General features: G+C 42.2%; 1 protein-coding gene across 6 annotated transcripts in view; it reads right to left on the reverse strand.

Moving 5' to 3' along the window:
• The window catches only part of LOC121574821 (band 4.1-like protein 1), a 174480-nt gene that overhangs the window by 56153 nt on the left and 92796 nt on the right, over positions 1-25531 (reverse strand). For all 6 annotated transcript variants that reach the window (XM_045222971.1, XM_045222972.1, XM_045222974.1 and 3 more), the window contains exons 4-6: positions 10651-10755; positions 2389-2431; positions 1352-1427 (exon numbers count right to left, since the gene is read on the reverse strand). In XM_045222971.1, coding sequence (XP_045078906.1) covers positions 1352-1427; positions 2389-2431; positions 10651-10755 — 224 coding nt within the window. The remainder of the gene's footprint in view (positions 1-1351; positions 1428-2388; positions 2432-10650; positions 10756-25531) is intronic.

Raw genomic sequence — 25531 nt, forward strand, 5'->3', positions numbered from 1 at the left:
TTGGGGAGTTTCTCCCATTCTTCTCTGCAGATCCTCTCAAACTCTGTCAGGTTGGATGGGGAGCGTTGGTGCACAGCTATTTTCAGGTCTCTCCAGAGATGTTCGATCGGTTCAAAGCCGGGCTCTGGCTGGGCCACTCAAGGACATTCAGAGACTTGTCCCGAAGCCACTCCTGCATTGTCTTGGCTGTGTGCTTAGGGTCGTTGTCCTGTTGGAAGGTGAACCTTCACCCCAGTCTGAGGTCCTGAGCAATCTGGAGCATGTTTTCATCAAGGATCTCTCTGTACTTTTCTCCGTTCATCTTTCCCTCGATCCTGACTAGTCTCCCAGTCCCTGCCGCTGAAAAACATCCCCACAGCATGATGCTGCCACCACCATGCTTCACCGTGGGGATCGTGCCAGGTTTCCTCCAGACGTCACGATTGGCATTCAGGCCAAAGTGTTCAATCCTGGTTTCATCAGACCAGAGAATCTTGTTTCTCATGGACTGAGAGTCCTTTAGGTGCCTTTTGGCAAACTCCAAGCGGGCTGTCATGTGCCTTTTACTGAGGAGTGGCTTCCGTCTGACCACTCTACCATAAAGGCCTGATTGGTGGAGTGCTGCAGAGATGGTTGTCCTTCTGGAAGGTTCTCCCGTCTCCACAGAGGAACTGGAGCTCTTTCAGAGTGAACCATCGGGTTCTTGGTCACCTCCCTGACCAAGTCCCTTCTCTCCCAATTGCTCAGTTTGGCCGGGTGGCCAGCTCTAGGAAGAGTCTTGGTGGTTCCAAACTTCTTCCATTTAAGAATGATGGAGGCCACTGTGTTCTTGGGGACCTTCAATTGTGCAGAAATGTTTTGGTACCCTTCCCCAGATCTATGCCAAGACACAATCCTGTCTCGGAGCTCTACGGATAATTCCTTCGACCTCATGACTTGGTTTTTGCTCTGACATGCACTGTCAACTGTGGGACCTTATATAGACAGGTGTGTGCCTTTCCTAATCATGTCCAATCAATTGAATTTACCACAGGTGGACTCAAATCAAGTTGTAGAAACATCTCAAGGATGATCAATGGAAACAGGATACACCTGAGCTCAATTTCGAGTCTCATAGCAAACGGTCTGAATACTTATGTAAATAAGTTATTTCTGTTTTTTATTTCTAAACACCTGTTTTCGCATTGTCAGTATGGGGTATTGTGTGTAGATTGATGAGGAAAAACATTTAGTTAATCAATTTTATAATAAGGCTGTAACGTAACAAAATGTGGAAAAATGGAAGAGGTCTGAATACTTTTTGAATGTACTGTATACAGTATGTAGGAATGCTATGGGGGCCTCTTTACGCTGCCCTGCTGTACAACAGTACCTGGTGATGTCCTCTGTTAGCTGGGAGGGGTCTGGAGGGTAAAACTTGACAGAGAAGGCAAAGTGCCAGGGAGCAGCTGAGGAGTGACACAGAGGAGATCCGATGAGTTTACTGCCCATGTGGACTGGACATGTATCACACATGCAATAATAACAGTAATAATAATAATAATAATAATAATAATAATAATAATAACAGTAATAATAATAATAACAATAATAATATTAATAATACTAGTAATAATAATACTAGTAATAATAAGAATAATTACAATAATAATAGTAATAATAATAGCAATCATAATAATAATAGTAATAATAATAATAATAATACTAATAATAGTAATAATAATAATAATAGTAATAATTAGGTGGGTGCTTATATGTGTCCTATTTAACACATGTATAAGTGTGTATTAATACACATGTGTGAATTGGAAATGTGCTTTTTGCATATCCCAACTCCCCCTGAGACACCCTCGGAGAGTGGGGTCACGGCCAGGGTCACATGTATGACATAGCCATAAAATCACCATAACATGTGTCACAATAAATATATATTTGTGGCAACAGGCTCCAACAATAGCATAGTAACATACTTTTGTTAAACATAAACTCATTATATCGTCTACCATAGTAGGACTAAAGCTTCTCATTCTACTGCATAAGTACTTAGCAGATTCCATATACAAACAGTATATACTTAAGCAATAAGGCCAGAGGAGGTGTGGTATATGGCCAATATACCACGGCTAAGGGCTGTTCTTATGCACAAAGCAATATGGAGTGCCTGGATGCAGCCCTTATCCATGGTATAATGGCCATATACCACAAACCCGAGGTGCCTTATAGCTATTATAAACTGGTTACCAACGTAATTAGACCAGTAAATAGTATTTTTTTGTCATACCCATGGTGTACGGTCTGATATAGCACGGCTTTCAGCCAATGAGTATTCAGGGCTCGAACCACCCGGTTTATAAATTTGAATAACAACTGTCATGATGTGTGTGCTGCGTGTGGGCCGAGGATACTCACTGCGCATCTGCTTCTTGATCTCCTTGGAGGGGTCCAACCAATTCTGAAAGACATATAGGAGAGAGAGAAATAATTCCCAGGTGTCTGTGAGAGATGTGGCTAATGCACACCCTGTTGCCACACTCTAATTCACTCTGCAGCTCTAATTGCAGATGGTGATTCTAGTGAAAGCATTTGCATATGATTCAATAGAAGGAGGAGGAGAGGGATGCAGGAGGAACCCTCCCCATTGAGACTTTCAGCATGAGGAGATGAGAGTGGTAGTCCCAGCATCTGTTTCATCATTGTAACAGTAAATTACCACCGGCCAGTTAATAATCCTATCAGCTTGTATCACACCAGATCTGTACACTGACATCATTCACCACGAGAGACGCTGTTTTGGACAGATCTCCTCCTGCTGCCTTGTGTTAATAAAACGTCCTCATTCAATGCACACCCTCGTGTCCCTTGTGAAATCTCTCAGATCATGCCCTGCCCTTTGACAATAACACCATGCTTGTGTACTGTTAGTTGAACAGGAAGCGTGAATACGCCTATTGCATGGATAATAACACAAAAAGTGAGCTTCCCAGCATCCCGAGCCTGAGTGGCACATCCCAGCTGCTTAGTAATGCTGAAAGTCTTTTTGGCAGTCACTATCACTTCTGCCAGAGTGAAATCAGGAGTGGAAAAGGTTGAAACAGCACAGCAGTCTCCAACACCATCTTTAGAAAACCACAAGTGTTCCTGCCAATTTCAGATCACACAACCTGAAAAATAGACACACCTGCAAAAATACACACTAATAAACTGAGATCCAAACACATACAATCTCTCTCTCTCTCTCTCTCTCTCTCTCTCTCTCTCTCTCTCACCCACACACACACACACACACCCCGGGTGAGGTCCATTTACATTTGAGTACTTTGGCAGACGCTCTTATCCAGAGCGACTTACAGTGCATTCATCTTAAGATAGCTAGGTGAGAAAACCACATATCACAGTCGTAGTAAGTACATTTTTCCTCAATATAGAAGTTGTCAGCAAAGTCAGTGCTAGTAGGAAAAGGGGGGGGAGTGGGGGCGACTGAAATTACTAGACTGACATGTCTTATTTAAGATACTCTTTGAAGCGTTTCAGACATTTCAGGGTTTCAGAGGTTTTCAGAAGATTGGCAGGGACTCTGCTGTCCTAGCATCAGGGGGAAGCTGGTTCCACCTTTGGGGTGCCAGGACAGAGAAAAGCTTTGGTTCTCTGGTGCTGAATCAGCGTGCTAAACACCTTAATGAGCAGCAGTCATTTATTATCCTCAAGAATCTATCTAACGTCGGCCTGGGCCAAAGACCACTCAATTACTGAACCAAAGACCACTCAACCACTGAGGTCGGCAGGTAGCTTAGTGGGTAAGAGCGTTGTGCCAGTAACCGAAAGGTCGCTGGTTCTAATCCCCGAGCCGACTAGGTGAAAAATCTGTCGATGTGCCCTTAAGCAAGGCACTTAAACCTAATTGCTCATGTAAGTCGCTCTGGATAAGAGCGTCTGCTAAATAATGTAATTTATTTTAATTTTAATATAATTACAAAAAAGGCCCTGGCTCTTTTGTTTCCTCTCTGTTGTCACGATCGTCGACTGAAGACACGGACCAAGGCGCAGCGTGATAAGCGTACATACTTTATTTAACGTACTAAACGACAAACCAAACGATACGTGAAGTCCTAGGTTAACACCAAAACAAACCTTACGGAACAAGATCCCACAAAGACTAGTGCAAAACAGGCTGCCTAAATATGGTCCCCAATCAGAGACAATGAGCTACAGCTGCCTCTGATTGGGAACCACCCCGGCCAACATAGATCAAAACGATCTAGAACGAAAACATAGAAAAACGAAACATAGAAAAATCCACACCCTGGCTCAACATTTAAGAGTCCCCAGAGCCAGGGCGTGACATCTGTAGAGCACTCCATCAGGAATAACAACTGTTCTCACTGTTCTGCTACAAGGACGCTCTGCAGTCATAGTTCACAAAGCAATCATAAACACAATTAATGTTCTTCCAAATGCTGTGGAGATAATATCCTCAAAGAGAGACAGAGAGGAGTGTCTGAGAACCCAGCTAGCACATAATGTTCTGTGAACCATATGTTTCTTAGCGCTTGATGAGAGCCTGGTTGTCTTAGGGATATTTTGCATTCAATCTTCCCACAACGTTGTGGGAATGGTGCAGGATAGTTGCTTGGCTTTGGAACATTCTCAGCACATTTAAAGCTGCAATATGTAACTTTTCGGGCGACCCGACCAAATTCTCATAGAAAAGTGTGTTATAGAGCTGTTATTCTCGTTGAAAGGAAGTCTAAGAAAAGGTAGGTATGTTCTATGTGCGCTATTTCTATGCTTCCCATTCTTAAGTTTAGTTTTGGCGTCTTTTACTTTCAGTTTTGTACATCAGCTTCATACAGTTGGAAATAAAATATTTTTGGTTATGGAAAAGGTATTTCACAATGGTTTAGATGGTACAATGATTATCTACACCCATACTTGCTTGTTTTGTCACATAAACTGAAATTAGGCAAAGTAATATAATTTTTGCAACCAGGAAATGGCGGAGCGATTTCTGCACAATGCATCTTTAAGGAAATTGACAAAATAACATTATTTTCTTGATATTTCATTACTTTAACAGAACGTTTCCTAAAAGTTCAAACATGGTTACATTGAATTATAATTTTGGTAATGTTCTAGGCACTGGCGTAACGCTGTTTCTCTGGACCTCCCGCAAGGTCGGAGTGCGATGCAACAGCATACTAATCAGCTACCAATTGATTTTATATGTATATATACACACACACACAACTGTCCTGTATAGGCTACCTGAACCTGCGTCCTCACGCTCTCTCCCAGCTTGGATAGAAAGTTGATAGAAACCAGTCTATTAATGCCAAATAATACAGTCAGTCAACCCTTAAAACATTAGTTTACTAGGGATTATTTCATTATGCAGTGTCCTATCTATAGCTATATACCGTATTTAGCTGCTATTTATAAACTTTTTAAAATAAAAACTACACATCAAATAGCCAAACGATTTGGAAAAAAAGTAGTCGGCTTGAGGATAAATTCAACCACTATTCATTGTTGAACTAAGCGGGTTTTGTCTGGCTAAAAGCCTACACAAATTGGCTGCAATATTCAAGGTAAATTAAATTAAATTATCACGGCTCAGGCTAAGACCCAGATGCAGACACAGGAGGCGGATAGTACGAGTCTCAGAGTATATTATAGTACAAGGGGCAGGCAAAAGGTAACTCAAGGCAGGCAATGAGTCATAATCCAAATCAGAGTCAGGCAGGTACAGGACGGAAGGCAGGATCAGGACAGGCACAAAGGTCAGAACTGGGAAGACTAGCAAAAGCAAAAACTAGAGCACAGAAAACACGGGAACACGTTGGTAGGACTTGAAGGGACAAGACGAACTGGCAACAGACAAACAGAAAAATACACAGGGGATAATGGGGACAAATGGGAGACACCTGGTGGGGGGTGGAGACAAGCACAAGACAGGTGAAACAGATCAGGGCATAAATCAAATTAAAGCCAACTTGAGAGACTCCCCTGGTGTCCTCTTTTCTATACTGAGTATTGCCAACCCAGACAGTCTTTCCTGAGACATTGTGCATTATATGTCCTTTGCGCTACACAAAATGTAAACTTAGTCTAGAATGATGCATGCCCAGATATACCAGAGATAAGGGACTGTTGATATTGCAACCACAGAACTTAAACGCCAGTTCACCTGTATGAATGAAATCGCAAACAGCTTTTTTATTCAAGACCTCAAGAACTGTTGTCTGCTCAAGATGATAATCTGTTTGCATCTGCCAATTTATTGGCCGTCCAGTATCCAGACGACCTGTCCCCATAGCTTCTTATACAGTTCATCTCTTTCCGTAACATGTTGAGGAGAATGAGAGGCTCCATTAAAGATGTTACAGAACTGCTGTATTTGAAGCACAACTCCCTTCTGCCCAGTTTCCCTGATGTTGCTATGGCAATCAAGCTGTTTTTACCATCCCATGTCGCTTCTGCTACCTAAGAAGCATTAGGCTCTCGGTCTGATATGCACTTTTGAATACCTGAGTAAGCTCCACTCATTGCACTGGCGCCGTCGTAGCCTTGACACACGGCATTTGTTCACTGATATCCCCTCATACTTTTCAATCTTTTTCACTTTTTTGTCACATTCCTGAAGCCCAAGAAACAAACACTTGGCTTCCAAGTACATATAGAAATTAAAAAGGTTTATTAATGACTTTTTGGAGGGTTACTGTCATAATGGCAGCCCCCCGCCTTGCGGGGGCTGCGAGGGTGCCCGGTACGCCAGTGGTTCTAGGAACATTCTCCAACTGGTGTAACATTGGGAATGTTCTCAATTCTTTCAGAAAATGTTCTTCTGTGGGAATTTCAGTACTTCAGAGTAACGTTTCCTACAAGTTTCTTCATGGTTCTATTTATAGTCATGTTCTCAAATTGTTCCAAGAACATTAAGAAAACTTTCCATAAAAAACACAAGAAAACTTTAGTAACATTCATAGAATGTTTTAAGAATGTTATTTAAAACATATACAGTACATTCCAGTTTCAGCATCAACTCAACTCTCTCTATCCTCTATCTTATTGTGTTCAGTTTTCTTGGCCGCACCCAGTAATTGGCCACACCTGATCTTAATGAGTGCTTGTTTCCTTTTAATTTGTGTCTGTTTGAATAGACTAAAATGAACAGCTTTGTATGAAAAGAAAAATATGGCCTGCTAGCTCCATCCTGGTGGTGCAGTGGACTAATTCGGTACTTGAATCTCACTGAAGCTGTGCCACAATAAAAAAGAAATGTATTTGCATGATTAATGCCTAAGCAACTTAATTTCTTTGCTTGGAGTTCAAAACAATTAACCTAAGCTAGCAGTGTCCCTGCAACCTAAAATTGTACGTTCCCAGAACAGGCTAAATGTTCACTTCTGTTCTCAGAACATTTAAAAAAGATTCCTTTTTACCGGTCAGGAAACTTTTGACTTCATTCCCAGAACGAATGGGAAACCAAAAACGTACATTCCCACAACTTCCAAGGAACCATGGAATGCGCTAGCTGGTAAGGACATTTTAATCACATCTTGTTTGGCTTAGAGTCACTGAGGACCCCAGACAGTATAGGCTACCATGAGATAAGCCTGATATTGAAGAGGGGACCTACCTGCTCTCTGAGGTCCCTATGCTGTGAAAAAATAACATCTTTCAGCATTTATTGTGTTTACCGCTATTGTTTCATACTCACACATAAACACACATGCACGCACACACACACACACGCACGCACGCACGCACGCACAAACACACACACACACACACACACACACACACACACACACACACACACACACACACACACACACACACACACACACACACACACACACACATACTTTATTCTCTTCTCCAGAGAGAACTGGCTCCAACACCTCAACTGCTTGTGACAAATCAGGTCACAACATGTTGTTCTGTAACTGCTGAGATCTATACAAGCTCTTACAGTTTTTTTTTATTGCTTTGGTACACTAAATTACCAAAAGTATGTGGACACCTGCTTGTCAAACGTCTCATTCCAAAATCATGGGCATTAATATGGAATTGGTCCCCCCTTTGCCGCTATAACAGCCTCAACTCTTCTGGGAAGGCTTTCCACTAGATGTTGGAGCATTGCTGCGGGGAATTGCTTCCATTCAGCCACAAGAGCATTAGTGTGGTCGGGCACTGATGTTGGGCGATTAGGCCTGGCTCACAGTTGACGTTCCAATTCATCCCAAAGGTTTTCGATGGGGTTGAGGTCAGGGCTCAGTGCAGGCCAGTCAAGTTCTTCCACACCGATCTCAACCAACAATTTCTGTATGGAACTTGTTTTGTGCACGGGGGCATTGTCATGCTGAAACAGGAAAGGGCCTTCCCCAAACTGTTGCCACAAAGTCAGAAGCACAGAATTGTCTAGAATGTCATTGTATGCTATAGCGTTAAGATTTCCTTTCACTGGAATTAAGGGGCCTAGCCCAAACCATGAAAAACAACCCCAGACCATTATTCCTCCTCCACCAAACTTTACAGTTGGTACTATGCATTCGGGCAGGTAGCATTCTGGCATCCGCCAAACCCAGATTAGTCCGTCGGACTGCCAGATGGTGAAGCGTGATTCATCACTCCAGAGAATGCATTTCCACTGCTCCAGAGTCCAATGGCGGCGAGCTTTACACCACTCCCGTCGACGCTTGACATTGCGCATGGTGATCTTAGGCTTGTGTGTGGCTACTCGGCCATGGAAACCCATTTCATGAAGCTCCCTTCTTATGCTGATGTTGCTTCCAGAGGCAGTTTGGAACTCGGTAGTGAGTGCTGCACCCGAGGACAGACGATTTGTACGCGCAACGCGCTTCAGCGCTCGGCAGTCCCGTTCTGTGAGCTTGTGTGGCCTACCATTTTGCAGCTGAGCCGTTGTTGCTCCTAGACGTTTCCACTTCACAATAACAGCACTTACAGTTGACCGGGGCAGCTCCAGCAGGGCAGAAATTTTACAAACTGACTTGTTGGAAATGTGGCATCTTATGACGGTGCCACTCTGAAAGTCACTGAGCTCTTCAGTACGGGCCATTCTACTGCAAATGTTTGTCTATGGAGATTGCATGGCAGTGTGCTCGATTTTATACACCTGTCAGTAACGGGTGTAGTTGAAATAGCCAAATCCACTAATTTTAAGGGGTGTCCACATTCTTTTGTATATATAGTGTATATAGGGTAATTCACCTATTACAAATGTGAACCCAGCCGTACACACAACTGTCTTACCAAAATAATGCAAACTAAATGCTGAAAGTAGTAGCCTAGTTATTCATCCATGCAAACAAAAATACTGAATAGGAGTTGGAACCGGATCAGGGAACAGAACCAAAAACCGGAAAAGAACAACATTTTTCAAGGAACAGAAACGGAAACGAAAGTGATCAAAACTGTTCCGGAACAGAACCGTTATTTTAAAAGCATGGGAACCGGTTAATAACATTATTTAACGTTCCAGGCATTTTTTTCTAGTCCCACAAAAAAACACAACAAAGCGCCTATGCAAAGCTCTGACTATGTCACTGAGAAACTTATTCCAGTGTCTGCCTGCCTGCCAGCTGAAAATATTTGCCGGTGTGTGTGTTTAGGCCACCTTCCCCTCCCCCCTCCAAAGCATAGGCTACTGTACTGACGTTTCGAGCGTGATTCAGAAGATAGTGAGAGAGATTTTTTATTAGCTAGAGAAGAATGGATTAATGTTTTCAATGGTAGTTAAGGATACTTTAGGCCTAGTTATCACGTTTTACGTTGGATTTATTAACTACAAAAAGGTAAGACGTGTTTTTAATTCTGGTGCAGCTGTGCACACAAGCTTGCTAGCTAGCAAGCTAGCTTGCTCAAGCTTGTTAGCTAGCTAGCTCAAAAGACATTAAAAGTTCCTTAATAGAAGCCGCTACTCCTAGGTATAATTCTGTGGACTTAATTCAGATAATGCATGTCATAATAAGATGTCCAGCACTTCAAGCCTCCTCCTCAACCCTCTCCTTCTCAACAGATTTTGCATCAACCTTGTCACTTAATCATTTGGACTTTTTTGCTATTTTTATATAGGGACATAAAACTTAAACTGAGGGGGCACAAGTTTCAACTGATGGGGCTAAGCCCCCTATTGCCCCCTCGTGGAGTCGGGCCTCATTACATACCTGGCCTGGAGGTGAGGTGTACAGAGGTAGGGTACACCCAAAACACACATCCTCAAAACAACCCTAATACCAGCTAATACAGGTTGACTGTCATGACCATTCAGTTATGTCTCAATGCCAAATCTTAGCCAGTGGCGTAATAACTAATTACATCCATTCTAATACAATTACCCTTCCTGGTGTCGTTTGGAGAGTCAACAGATGTAATTTCTAATGTAGGCTATGATGATGAAGTGTGCAAATGTTTTCTAAGGAGTTTTCCGATGTTTCCTCCATCTCCAGCTTAGGGCACCATGTTTTCTGATGTTTCCTCCTCCTGCTATGTTGTCTGTTATTATGGTGAGAGGAATGGAGATTTTTCTGAAGACAGTATTGCATGAGAGGAAGGAGGAAGAAGGGGAGAGAAAGAGAGCGGGGGAGGAAAGGAGGGAAAAAGAGGAGTGGTAAATGAATGGTCATAGTAGCTCCATGACAAGGCACTGACCTTTTGGCTTTCTGCATCGCTGTACATCAGGCCAAAGTAGTCCTTCTCCAGCAGGTTGAGGTGCTCACACACCATGTCCAGAAGGGCCTGTCCTTTGCAGTGTTTCTGCAGAAAAACACACACAAACACACGTGTCACAAATCAAGTGTTATTTAATCAAGGGTCAATCAAGGGTCAGGCGATTTCTGACCATGTGACCTGGACTCACTGATTAAAGCATTACGGCACCCCTTACAAAAATTTACCATGGTACTACTATGCTACTTTCATTCATAACATGGTACTACTATGGTAATTTCACTTATACCATGGTATAGTCTGAATCATGGAAATGTACCATGGTTTTAGCTTTGAAGTATGATGGTACTACCATGGTACTGCCATTACACCTAGATATTACCATGGTACTGCATAATTTATACCATGGTATAAATCTGAATCATGGAAATGTACCATGGTTTTAGCTTTGAAGTATGATGTTACTGCCATGCACCTAAATAATACCATGGTATTGCATCATTTATACCACGGTAGATGTGGATCATGCAAATACCATGGTTTTAACCGGCATCATACATTCTACCATGGTAACTCACAATTATGATAAATGGTACCAATAATTATCATATGGTACCATCTTTATTAATTGTGCGTTACCATTGCACAACGGCAGTATAATGCATTAAATAAATAAACCCACCAAGGTCAAAAGTGTTTGGTTGGTATTATATTGATGTATTTATATATCAGTATGGGCATGTTTCTGATAAAGTCAGAAGCAGGCTAGTATTGTTGGTCCTAGTTTGTCTGTAACATCAAAGACAAAGGGAAATAGTTGCTGTGAAAAAGGTGTAATACTTTCATTTGTGTACCATGGTAGCTAGTACAATGAAAGAAATATGGGTTTTTGGTCACTACCATGGCAAGAAAATACCATGGTATTGCAACAGTACCATGGTATTTTCCTGCCATGGTAGTGACCAAAAAAACATGATAGTACCATGGTATTTCTTTCATTGTACTACCATGGTACATTTTTGTAAGGCACTGCATGGTTTTGTTGACATGCACACATTTAATATTCTTGGAAGTAAGTACATTAGAGTGTCATGTAACTGCAAATGTATCAACACAACAGAATGTGTCTCTCCCCAACATCATCCCCAACCAGATAGCAGCTGGTGTCAAGATGGCTTCCCTATCTGTTGCTGTCTACAGACTAGAACAGCTCTGCCCTTGAGTGATGTGTTACAGTCAGAATTGATCAAATACTTGACAGGGAAAATGAAAACTGAATTGTAGAGGAAGATTGCTTTTTGCATGATAAGTGGTCCGAACAAACAGTGGATTATCGAATTTCACTCATATAACTGTATCCAAATGGTTAACATTCTGTTCACATTCCTGGGAAGGAAAGACAGAAGAAGTGTGAAAATATTTGTGAAGTTACTCAGATGTCCAAAGAAATTCTAGCCAAGAGAGTCGACTGACGGGGCGACACTTTAGCAAATCATTCTAGCGATGATATACCTTCATGTAACTTGAACAAATATAAGGAAAAACGATTGTGTGTAAATTTAAGTACACATTCGTACATAACAAAACATCACTCTGAAACCAGTAGAGTAGCATGGTACCCTGGTCAGTAGATCCCAGAGTTCAGACTACGGGTGCTGGGTGCTGCTGTACACACGCAGATACACACACACACACTTTTCCCTTGGGGTCGTAGCCAGCGAGCTGTGTGTGTGAACTGCTTGTGCTGCTCTCCAGGGAGCAAGCTTCTGTGCGGCTCAGTGCTTGCTTTCCCTAGAGCCTGGTTTCCGCGGTGGCAGGGAGACAGAGCAAGCCGTTGCCAAGGAAACAGATGCAGATGTGTGCTCCCTCCCGCTCTTTTTTGTTCCTTAATATCTCAAGGCCAGAGCTGGGGGGGAGTGTCTCCTTTGGCTCATTATGGTTGAAGAGATGGTGGAGTAAGACGCTGGAAGCACTTGTGAACTCTTACTGTCACTCAACACAGTCCCCATGGAAAGGTTGTGGAGAGAAGACATGGATGTGGTGGTAGGGTCTGTATAGAGTGGACTGTATGGCTTTAGGATGAGCTAATAAAAGCCCAGTGTAGTCAAAAATGTGATTTCCTGTGTTATATACAGTGGGGAGAACAAGTATTTGATACACTGCCGATTTTGCAGGTTTTCCTACTTACAAAGCATGTAGAGGTCTGTAATTTTTATCCTAGGTACACTTCAACTGTGAGAGACGGAATCTAAAACAAAAATCCAGAAAATGCATTTTATTGCATGACATAAGTATTTGATCACCTACCAACCAGTAAGAATTCCGGCTCTCACAGACCTGTTAGTTTTTCTTTAAGAAGCCTGCCTGTTCTCCACTCATTACCTGTATTAACTGCACCTGTTTGAACTCATTACCTGTATAAAAGACACCTGTCCACACACTCAATCAAACAGACTCCAACCTCTCCACAATGGCCAAGACCAGAGAGCTGTGTAAGGACATCAGGGATAAAATTGTAGACCTGCACAAGGCTGGGATGGGCTACAGGACAATAGGCAAGCAGCTTGGTGAGAAGGCAACAACTGGAAGAAAATGGAAGAAGTTCAAGATGACGGTCAATCACCCTCGGTCTGGGGCTCCATGCAAGTTCTCACCTCATGGGGCATCAATGATCATGAGGAAGGTGAGGGATCAGCCCAGAACTACACGGCAGGACCTGGTCAATGACCTGAAGAGAGCTGGGACCACAGTCTCAAAGAAAACATTAGTAACACACTACGCCGTCATGGATTAAAATCCTGCAGCGCACGCAAGGTCCCCCTGCTCAAGCCAGCGCATGTCCAGGCCCATCTGAAGTTTGCCAATGACCATCTGGATGATCCAGAGGAGGAATGGGAGAAGGTCATGTGGTCTGATGAGACAAAAATAGAGCTTTTTGGTCAAAACTCCACTCGCCGTGTTTGGAGGAAGAAGAAGGATGAGTACAACCCCAAGAACACCATCCCAACCGTGAAGCATGGAGGTGGAAACAATTCTTTGGGGATGCTTTTCTACAAAGGGGACAGGACGACTGCACCGTATTGAGGGGAGGATGGATGGGGCCATGTATCGTGAGATCTTGGCCAACAACCTCCTTCCCTCAGTAAGAGCATTGAAGATGGGTCGTGGCTGGGTCTTCCAGCATGACAACGACCCGAAACACACAGCCAGGGCAACTAAGGAGTGGCTCCGTAAGAAGCATCTCAAGGTCCTGGAGTGGCCTAGCCAGTCTCCAGACCTGAACCCAATAGAAAATCTTTGCAGGGAGCTGAAAGTCCATATTGCCCAGCGACAGCCCCGAAACCTGAAGGATCTGGAGAAGGTCTGTATGGAGGAGTGGGCCAAAATCCCTGCTCAGTGTGTGCAAACCTGGTCAAGACCTACAGGAAACGTATGATCTCTGTAATTGCAAACAAAGGTTTCTGTACCAAATATTAAGTTCTGCTTTTCTGATGTATCAAATACTTATGTCATGCAATAAAATGCAAATGAATTACTTAAAAATCATACAATGTGATTTTCTGGATTTTTGTTTTAGATTCCGTCTCTCACAGTTGAAGTGTACCTATGATAAAATTTACAGACCTCTACATGCTTTGTAAGTAGGAAAACCTGCAAAATCGGCAGTGTATCAAATATTTGTTCTCCCCACTGTATATATATATATATATTTCCACACTATGAGGTTGGAATAATACTGTGAAATGTCTTTCTTGCAAAATCTTTCTTGAGAAATTGCTCTTTACTAAGAAGCTATTTTTGTTTCTTTTTGGCCATTTTAATTGAAAACAATCACAGGAAGGTACTAAATTGTTACCCAGAAATGATTTGATATTGAGAAAAAAATGGCTGCAATGGACCTTTAAAAAGATATGGGCATGTTTAGGATCTTAATATGCGGTGACTAAGGCATTGAGGCGTTTCTCCATGGACACTCCCTTTCACAGAGCAATTAATTCAACTCCACTTTGAGCACCTTCACAGCAAATTACAAGCGTTTTCTCAAAAAAACAACACAAGTACCACACTTAAAACCTATTTTATTTTTGTTTTGTTTTTTAAATTTTTTTATTATTTTTTTTTTTTTCTCGGGGGGATGGATCAGCTTAATATTGCAGATAGATTGTATCTTCTATCAATGTAATTGTCTGCATCACTTCCAATCCCCCATGTTTTTTTTATTTTTTATATATATATATTCCCCTTTATTACTTTTCAACCCCACCATCCTTTCCCTACTTGGAGTAAATTAGTGAACAACAACGCCCAGGCCTCTACTTCCGGTCTATACTTACTACCTACACCTTATGGACAGAGTTAATTTTACAATAATTCTATATCTATATATATATATATATATATATATACACACATATATATATATATATATATATATATATATATATATATATATATATATATATATATATATATATATATATATATACACATACATATTTATTTATTTTTTTGCTCCTGAACTTCTTCTACTCTCAACCTCTCCGATCATTTTCATGATGTCCATCCGGTTTGCTTCTAAATGCCATATCTTTCTAACTGTGCTCTTTCCCAAAAGCTCCCAACATACAACCTATATACTTATTATGAACACAGTATGCTTACATTATTAGCTATCTTTGTTATTATTTGTTGTTATTTGTTATTAGTCCCATCCTTCAACTCTATTCAATACCTCCCATCTATCTCTTAACACCATCCATATAGGATTTCTATTTGCCATATATATTTCAACCATACTGTGATGTTTTACAAAAGTTCTGAACCTTTCTATTCTCATTGCTTCTACAGATTGTGAATTAAAAATAAACATTTTTGCTAAAAGTATTATTATATTATTGATTGATTGACTATGACTTTTCAGATCACCCAGTAATGCTATCTGCAAGGTTAGTTCCAGGTAAATATTGCAATCCTTTAGCCATTCCTGGACCTGTGTCCAAAAACAAGCTACAAATGGACAGAACCAAAACAAATGATCTAATGATTCTGTCTCTTCACAGCAAAATCTGCAGAGCTGGGAAGATTGTATCCCCCATATAAATAACATTCTATTGGTAGCAAGAATTTTATATAATAATTTAAATTGAAAGATTCAAATTTTTGAATCCGGTGTCGCTTTTGCGTGTCAGTTCATAAACACTATGCCATGGGATCGGTACGTCAAAGATCTCTTCCCAACTATTTTGCAATCTATATGGGACTGCTGTCAATCCTTTGGTCCTTAAGTGAAACTGATATACTTTTTTATTTATCACAGTTTTCCTTAACCAATTATGTTCTTTAATGCAAGGCCGACAGACAAGTTCCTTACTTTCTCCCCCCTTCAACTTTCCTCTTCCACTTTTGCGGTAAGGCTGCAATTATTTGGTTGTAATTTTGGGTAGAGCAGACATTTCCATATGTTTTTATTAGCTGCATGTGCGACATAACTCCACCAGTCCTACCGATGATATCATTTACGAAGATTATACCTTTTTTAAACATTCTGTCAATAAATAAAGGTTTTTTGTCAATTAGTATATTTGAATTTAACCACAATATTTGTTGCATTATTTGTTCTGTCGTTTCTGGAGGATTAAATTGAAATTGCAACCAACTTTCTATGGCTTGTTTTAGAAATAGTGACATTTGGGAGATTATTTCCTTTTCAAATAACTGAAAGTGAGAGGTTGTAATCTGAATAAAGGGAAAAAGGCCTTTCTTGAACAGTGGGTGAGACAATCTTACTAATTTGCTTGAGAACCAGTTCGGATTTAAGTATAACTTTTGGATGACTGAAGATTTTAGTGATAGGTCTAATGCTTTAATATTTAATAATTTCTGTCCTCCGAATTCATATTCATTATATAAATATGCTCTTTTAATTTTGTCTGGCTTGCCGTTCTTAAATCACACTTAAATCTTGGCAAAGTGTACAAACAAACTCATTGTCAGAGTCACACAGCATTCTAAAAAAGATATGGCACCCAAAATAGCACCATTCTACACAATAACAGAGTGCAGCTCATCCATGCATGGCCTGGTAGATACACCAGTATACACCAGGGAGCAGAAGGAAGGGGTGAGGGAAGTGTGGGAGTGCGTGGCCCTGTCTCCCCTCTCTCCACTGGGGCCCCTAGGGAGCCAGAGCCAAGCAGCCATGACAAGACAGGCTAATTAACCCTTGGATGGGGCACCTCCTCCAGTGAGAATTGTCACAAAGTGGTGCCTGCCTTCCCTCAACGCTATTATTATCAACTCCTGGAGCATGGAGGAGGTTTGATAGGGCAGGCCTGACGTTCCAACCCACCAATTAAAGACAGGAAGAGGGTCAAGGGGAGGCCAGGAGTGAGGTGAGGATAAACGTTGTACTGCAGCAGCAAGTTATGTAAACAGGGATGAGTAAAAAGGAAGGGTCGATTTGCACATCATTTAGTAGCAATGAATGGAAGTACAAAAGAAAGCAAATTCTAAAGGCTTTGAGAATCATAATGTGGAGTTTTATTTCCAGTGCTGAGAGCAGCTTGAGTTGCTTGAGAGTTTTTGAAAGACTATTTTTTGCTACGTTTTCTTTTGCGAAAGGTTAGTAAAAGCAAGGGCAATGTTCTTGAGATTCTTATATAAAAAACACACTCACATACCATAACATGAAAGTAAGTATCCTAAGGGCAGCTCACAATAACACAATATTCTATTTTCTCCTTGACTGCACCTGGGTCGAAAATTTTATGAGTATAGATTTACCATCGTTCTATCACTGGGTTTTGTTGAGGGATTTTATTGTGCAGAAGAGGGATATCATTTGACCCTCCAATTGTACAGTATTTCTGCTTTGTCATGTTGTATACAGTGAGGGAAAAAAGTATTTGATCCCCTGCTGATTTTGTACGTTTGCCCACTGACAAAGACATGATCAGTCTATAATTTTAATGGTAGGTTTTAGGGGTGTAACGATCCATCTACTACATCGATGTATCGATTTATATTCCTATGATCCAACTACATCGATCTGTGCTCGGCGAGTTGGCCTTTTGGACAACATATATCGATCTAACATCGTTTTAAAATGTAATAAATCGATTGTATCGATACTAGGAAATAACCCATTGGATTTAAGCACGTCAGACTTTATATGGATGTTTTTTCTTAGCACTTTTAATGATAAAGGCTTTAAACATTACTCAATTCAGTCTGCCTATCCGTGACGTCATCGCGCCAACAGCAGCGCAAAGGCGCAAAGACAACAAAACATAGCATGGCGGACGACAGAGGAGAAGCCGACGAGCGAGAAATTATCAAGCCACCATTGCGGTCCTTACAAGAAACAGGAATCTAGGAAACTTCACCTGCACTGTCCAGTATCCAGGTATTTATTTCAGTCACACTGGTTGAATTTTTGGCTAAAGGTTACTGAATCGATTTCAAGTCACTGAATCGTTTCGGATCGTATCGTTCTAAATGAACCAATATCGTCCTTGAATCGTATCGACAACCACGAATCGTGATACAAATCGAATCGTTGTTAAAACGAATCGTTACACCCCTAGTAGGTTTATTTGAACAGTGAGAGACAGAATAACAACAAAACATTCCAGAAAAACGCATGTCAAAAATGTTATTCATTGATTTGCATTTTAATGAGGGAAATAAGTATTTGACCCCTCTGCAAAACATGACTTAGTACTTGGTGACAAAACCCTTGTTGGCAATCACAGAGGTCAGACGTTTCTTGTAGTTGGCCACCAGGTTTGCACACATCTCAGGAGGGATTTCGTTCCACTCCTCTTTGCAGATCTTCTCCAAGTCAATAAGGTTTCCAGGCTGACGTTTGGCAACTCGAACCTTCAGCTCCCTCCACAGATTTTCTATGGGATTAAGGTCTGGAGACTGGCTAGGCCACTCAAGGACCTTAATGTGCTACTTCTTGAGCCACTCCTTTGTTGCCTTGGCCGTGTGTTTTGGGTCATTGTCATGCTGGAATACCATCCACGACCCATTTTCAATGCCCTGGCTGAGGGATCTCACCCAAAATTTGACGGTACATGGCCCCGTCCATCGTCCCTTTGATGCGGAGAAGTTGTCCTGTCCCCTTAGCAGAAAAACACCCCCAAAGAATAATGTTTCCACCTCCATGTTTGACGGTGGGGATGGTGTTCTTGGGGTCATAGGCAGCATTCCTCCTCCTCCAAACACGGTGAGTTGAGTTGATGCCAAAGAGCTCGATTTTGGTCTCATCTGACCACAACACTTTCACCCAGTTCTCCTCTGAATCATTCAGATGTTCATTGACAAACTTCAGACGGCCAGGTATATGTGCTTTCTTGAGCAGGAGGACCTTGCGGGCGCTGCAGGATTTCAGTCCTTCACGGCGTAGTGTGTTACCAATTGTTTTCTTGGTGGCTATGGTCCCAGCTGCCTTGAGATCATTGACAAGATCCTCCTGTGTAGTTCTGGGCTGATTCCTCACCGTTCTCATAATCATTGCAACTCCACGAGGTGAGATCTTGCATGGAGCCCCAGGCCGAGGGAGATTGACAGTTATTTTGTGTTTCTTCCATTTGCGAATAATCGCACCAACTGTTGTCACCTTCTCACCAAGCTGCTTGGCGATGGTCTTGTAGCCCATTCCAGCCTTGTGTAGGTCTACAATCTTGTCCCTTGACATCCTTGGAGAGCTCTTTGGTCTTGGCCATGGTGGAGAGTTTGGAATCTGATTGATTGATTGCTTGTGTGGACAGGTATCTTTTATACAGGTAACAAACTGAGATTAGGAGCACTCCCTTTAAGAGTGTGCTCTTAATCTCAGCTCGTTACCTGTATAAAAGACACCTGGGAGCCAGAAATCTTTCTGATTGAGAGGGGGTCAAATACTTATTTCCCTCATTAAAATGCAAATCAATTTATAACATTTTTGACATGCGTTTTTCTGGATTTTGTTGTTGTTATTCTGTCTCTCACTGTTCAAATAAACCTACCATTAAAATTATAGACTGATCATTTCTTTGTCAGTGGGCAAACTTACAAAATCAGCAGGGGATCAAATACTTTTTTCCCTCACTGTATCTACAGTACCAGTCAAAAGTTTGGACACACCTACTCATTCAAGGGTTTTTCTTTATTTTTACTATTTTCTATATTGTAGAATAATAGTGAAGACTTCAAAACTATTAAATAACACATATGGAATCATGTAGTAACCCAAAAAGTGTTAAACAAATCAAAATATATTTTACATTTGAGATTCTTCAAATAGCCACCCTTTGCCTTGATGACAGCTTTGCACACTCTTGGCATTTTCTCAACCAGCTTCACTTGGAATGCTTTTCCAACAGTCTTGAAAGAGTTCCCACATATGCTTAGCACTTGCTGGCTGCTTTTCCTTCACTCTGCCGTCCGACTCATCCCAACCCATCTCAATTGGGTTGAGGTCGGGGGATTGTGGAGGCCAGGTCATCTGATGCAACACTCCATCACTCTCCTTCTTGGTAAAATAGCCCTTACACCGCCTGGAGGTGTGTGTTGGGTCATTGTACTGTTGAAAAACAAATGATAGTCCCACTAAGCCCAAACCAGATGGGATGGCGTATCGCTGCAGAATACTGTGGTAGCCATGCTGGTTAGGTGTGCCTTGAATTCTAAAAGAAATCACAGACAGTGTCACCAGCAAAGCACCCCCAGACCATAACACCTCCTCCTCCGTGCTTTACGGTGGGAACTACAAATGCGGAGATCATCCGTTCACCCACACCACGTCTCACAAAGACACGGCGGTTGGAACCAAAAAACTCAAATTTGGACTAAAGACCGAAGGACACATTTCCAAAGGTCTAATATCCATTGCTCGTGTTTCTTGGCCCAAGCAGGTCTCTCCTTTAGTAGTGGTTTCTTTGCAGCAATTCGACCATGAAGGCCTGATTCACACAGTCCCCTCTGAACAGTTGATATTGAGATGTGTCTGTGACTTGAACTCTGTGAAGCATTTATTTGGGCTGCAATTTCTGAGGCTGGTAACTCTAATGAATTTATCCTCTGCAGCAGAGGTAACTCTGGGTCTTCCATTCCTGTGGCGGCCCTCATGAGAGCCAGTTTCATCATAGCGCTTGATGGTTTTTGCGTCTGCACTTGAACAAACTTTCAAAGTTCTTGAAATGTTCCGTATTGACTGACCTTCATGTCATAAAGTAATGATGGACTGTCGTTTCTCTTTGCTTATTTGAGCTATTCTTGCCATAATATGGACTTGGTCTTTTACCAAATAGGGCTATTTTCTGTATACCTTGTCACAAAACAACTGATTGGCTCAAACACATTAAGAAGGAAAGAAATTCCACAAATTAACTTTTAAGAAGGCACACCTGTTAGTTGAAATGCATTCCAGGTGACTACCTCATGAAGCTGGTTGAGAGAATGCCAAGAGTGTGCAAAGCTTTCATCAAGGCAAAGGGTGGCTATTTGAAGAATCTCAAATATAAAATATTTTATGATTTTCTTAACACTTTTTTGGTTACTACATGATTCTATATGTGTTATTTCATAGTTTTGATGTCTTCACTATTATTCTACAATGGAAAACATTGCAAAAATAAAGAAAAACCATTGAATGAGTAGGTGTGTCCAAACATTTGACTGGTAATGTATATCTAGGAGGTTTTCTCCATAGAGAAACAACGAAATTGGATGTTCTGAGTCCATGTCAATGCTTAACCCACATCAGAAAAAAATAAATAGGTCTGGAAGAAAACTAACACATTTACATTTTTTGGTGTAATTCTCCTTTAATTGCGCATCTGGCCCTTTAATTGTGCATCTAGTGATTGAGGAATGTGCTGGTCTAGCATGGTTGTGTACTGCTGCTGCTCATTTCATGGCAAAGTTTGCATATAGCAAATAATAGATACAAATGATATATTTACTCATGATATACTTCTGCCAGGTAAGCCTACTTTGCAGTTAATGTTCAATTGAGAAGGTTTTGGGGAAAGTATTTCTGTCAACCCACAAGATGGTTATCACATCAACTGGCTACACACGGAGTGATAGACAAACGCGCGCACCACACAGACAGACACGTGCAATATTGCTGAGAATTAATTGGCAGATAGTGTTAGGATTGGCTTTTTAAGCCAATAGTGGCTAACCAGGGGTGGGATAATGTCGATGTTGCGTTGATTAGATAGTAGCTTGGAGCTTGTGGTGTCTGATACTTGTGAGATTGAACACGTGAAAATTGCATGACCTTTCAGAATTGTTTGGCGAGCTACTCATACAGTGGGGAAAAAAAGTATTTAGTCAGCCACCAATTGTGCAAGTTCTCCCACTTAAAAAGATGAGAGAGGCCTGTAATTTTATTCATAGGTACACGTCAACTATGTCAGACAAATTGAGAGAAAAAAAATCCAGAAAATCACATTGTAGGATTTTTAATGAATTTATTTGCAGATTATGGTGGAAAATAAGTATTTGGTCGCCTACAAACAAGCAAGATTTCTGGCTCTCACAGACCTGTAACTTCTTCTTTAAGAGGCTCCTCTGTCCTCCACTCGTTACCTGTATTAATGGCACCTGTTTGAACTTGTTATCAGTATAAAAGACACCTGTCCACAACCTCAAACAGTCACACTCCAAACTCCACTATGGCCAAGACCAAAGAGCTGTCAAAGGACACCAGAAACAAAATTGTAGACCTGCACCAGGCTGGGAAGACTGAATCTGCAATAGGTAAGCAGCTTGGTTTGAAGAAATCAACTGTGGGAGCAATTATTAGGAAATGGAAGACATACAAGACCACTGATAATCTCCCTCGATCTGGGGCTCCACGCAAGATCTCACCCCGTGGGGTCAAAATGATCACAAGAACGGTGTGCAAAAATCCCAGAACCACACGGGGGGACCTAGTGAATGACCTACAGAGAGCTGGGACCAAAGTAACAAAGCCTACCATCAGTAACACACTACGCCGCCAGGGACTCAAATCCTGCAGTGCCAGACGTGTCCCCCTGCTTTAGCCAGTACATGTCCAGGCCTGTCTGAAGTTTGCTAGAGTGCATTTGGATGATCCAGAAGAGGATTGGGAGAATGTCATATGGTCAGATGAAACCAAAATAGAACTTTTTGGTAAAAACTCAACTTGTCGTGTTTGGAGGACAAAGAATGCTGAGTTGCATCCAAAGAACACCATACCTACTGTGAAGCATGGGGGTAGAAACATCATGCTTTGGGGCTGTTTTTCTGCAAAGGGACCAGGACGACTGATCTGTGTAAAGGAAAGAATGAATGGGGGCATGTATCGTGAGATTTTGAGTGAAAACCTCCTTCCATCTGCAAGGGCATTGAAGATGAAACGTGGCTGGGTCTTTCAGCATGACAATGATCCCAAACACACCGCCCGGGCAATGAAGGAGTGGCTTCGTAAGAAGCATTTCAAGGTCCTGGAGTGGCCTAGCCAGTCTCCAGATCTCAACCCCATAGAAAATCTTTGGAGGGAGTTGAAAGTCTGTGTTGCCCAGCGACAGCCCCAAAACATCACTGCTCTAGAGGAGATATGCATGGAGGAATGGGCCAAGATACCAGCAACAGTGTGTGAAAACCTTGTGAAGACTTACAGAAAACGTTTGACCTGTGTCATTGCCAACAAAGGGTATATAACAAAGTATTGAGAAACTTTTGTTATTGACCAAATACTTATTTTCCACCATAATTTGCAAATAAATTCATAAAAAATCCTGCAATGTGATTTTCTGGATTTTTTTCCCTCCTTTTGTCTGTCATAGTTGACGTGTACCTATGATGAAAATTACAGGCCTCTCTCATCTTTTTAAGTGGGAGAACTTGCACAATTGGTGGCTGACTAAATACTTTTTTCCCCCACTGTAGGTGGGCTGCAAACTACTGGTAGCTCACGATCGACCTGTTGGAGACCCCTGTGTTAACTATTTTCCATGCCTTCCTTTCACACCGCCTGGTATAGAGGTCCTGGATGGCAGGGAGCTGGGCACCAGTGATGTACTGGGCTGTCTGCACCACCCTCTGTAGCACCATATGATGCTTGGTTACCATACCAAGCAGTGATGCAGTGACCAGTCAAGATGCTCTCAGTGTCTCATGTGTGTGGACCATTTTAGTGATTTGGACACCGAGGAACTTGAAACTCTCGACCCGCTCCACTGCAGCCCAGTCGATGTGGATGTAGTCCACGATCAGCTCCTTGGTCTTACTGATGTTGAGGGAGAGGCTGTTGTCCTGGCACCACACTGCCAGGTCACTGACCTCCTCCCTGTAGGCTGTCTCGTCGTCGCCGGTGATCAGGCCTACCACCGTCGTGTCGTCAGCAAACTTGATGATGGTGTTGGAGTCGTGCATGGCCATGCAGTCATGGGTGAACAGGGAGTACGGGAGGGGACTAAGCACACACCCCTGTGGGGCCCCCCTGTTGAGGGTCAGAGTGGCAGAGGTTGCCAACCGTCTCCACCTGGGGTCAGCCTGTCAGGAAGTCCAGGATCCAGTAGAAGAGGGAGGTGTTCAGTCCCAGGGTCCCAAGCTTGGTGTTGAGCTTGGAGGGGACTATGGTGTTGAACGCTGAGCTGTGGTCAATTAGCAGCATTCTCACATAGGTATTTGTCTTATCTAGGTGGGTGAGGGCAGTGTGGAGTGCAATTGATGATGTGTCTGGGATGATGTGTGTCATAACCAGCCTTTCAAAGCACTTCATGATTACAGATGTGAGTGCTACAGGAAGGTAGTCATTGTGGCAGGTAGCCTTCGAGTTCTTGGGAACAGGAATGATGGTGGTCAGCTTGAGAAATGTGGGGATTACAAACTCGGACAAGGAGAGGTTGAAAATGAATGTGAATATGCCTGCCAGCTGTTCTACGCATGCTCTGAGAACGCGCCCTGGAATACCGTCCGGCCCGTGGCTTTACGAGTGTTGACCTGATTAAAAACCTTACCTCAAGTCGGCCTCGGAGAGCGAGATCACCCAGTCCCCTGCGTCAGCGGGGGCCCTCATGCACGGCCCGATGTTGGACCATTTCTCAATGGAGCACGTCATGGGTACTTCCTGTTTGAGACTTCTGCTTGTAGACAGGAAGCAGGAGAATATAGGTCCCCTGTAGCTCAGTTGGTAGAGCATGGCGCTTGCAACGCCAGGGTTGTGGGTTTGTTTCCCACGGGGGGCCAGTATGAAAATGTATGCACTCACTAAACTGTAAGTTGCTCTGGATAAGAGCGTCTGCTAAATTACTAAAATGTAAATGTATATAGCCATGATCTAATTTGCAGAAGGGGGGATGAGGGAGGGCCTTGTATGCTTGCTTGTGGGTAGAGTAACAGTGGTCTAGGACTTTATCGCCCCTGGTGGCGAAGGAGATATGTTGATGGAAGTTGGGCATTATGTGTCTTAATGATGCGGAATTAAAATCATCGGCAACAAGGAAAGCAGCCTCCGGGTGCATGGTTTCCTGCTTGTTTATAGCCTCGTACAGTTTGTTAAGTGCCAGCTTGTTGTTTTTCTTGTCTTGAGGTGGAATATATACAGCAGTCACGATAACCTCTCTCGGGAGGTAGAAGAGTCGGCATTTGAACATCAGGTATTCCAATACGGGTGAACAATGGGTCGAGACTTCCACTGTGCTACAGTCAGCACACCATTTGCTGTTGATGAAGTGGTATACCCCTCACCCTCTCAATTTCCCTGAATTCAATGTACTGTCTGCTTGCTGAATAGAGAATCCTTTAAATTGGATAGCCATGGGGTGTTTCTTGTCCGAAAGCCATGTTTCAGAAAAGCAGAGAATATTGCAGTTACGAGAGTCCCATTGATAGCAAA

This window comes from Coregonus clupeaformis, chromosome 10 (genome assembly GCF_020615455.1).
Source record: "Coregonus clupeaformis isolate EN_2021a chromosome 10, ASM2061545v1, whole genome shotgun sequence".
In the NCBI taxonomy this organism is placed as follows: domain Eukaryota; kingdom Metazoa; phylum Chordata; class Actinopteri; order Salmoniformes; family Salmonidae; genus Coregonus; species Coregonus clupeaformis.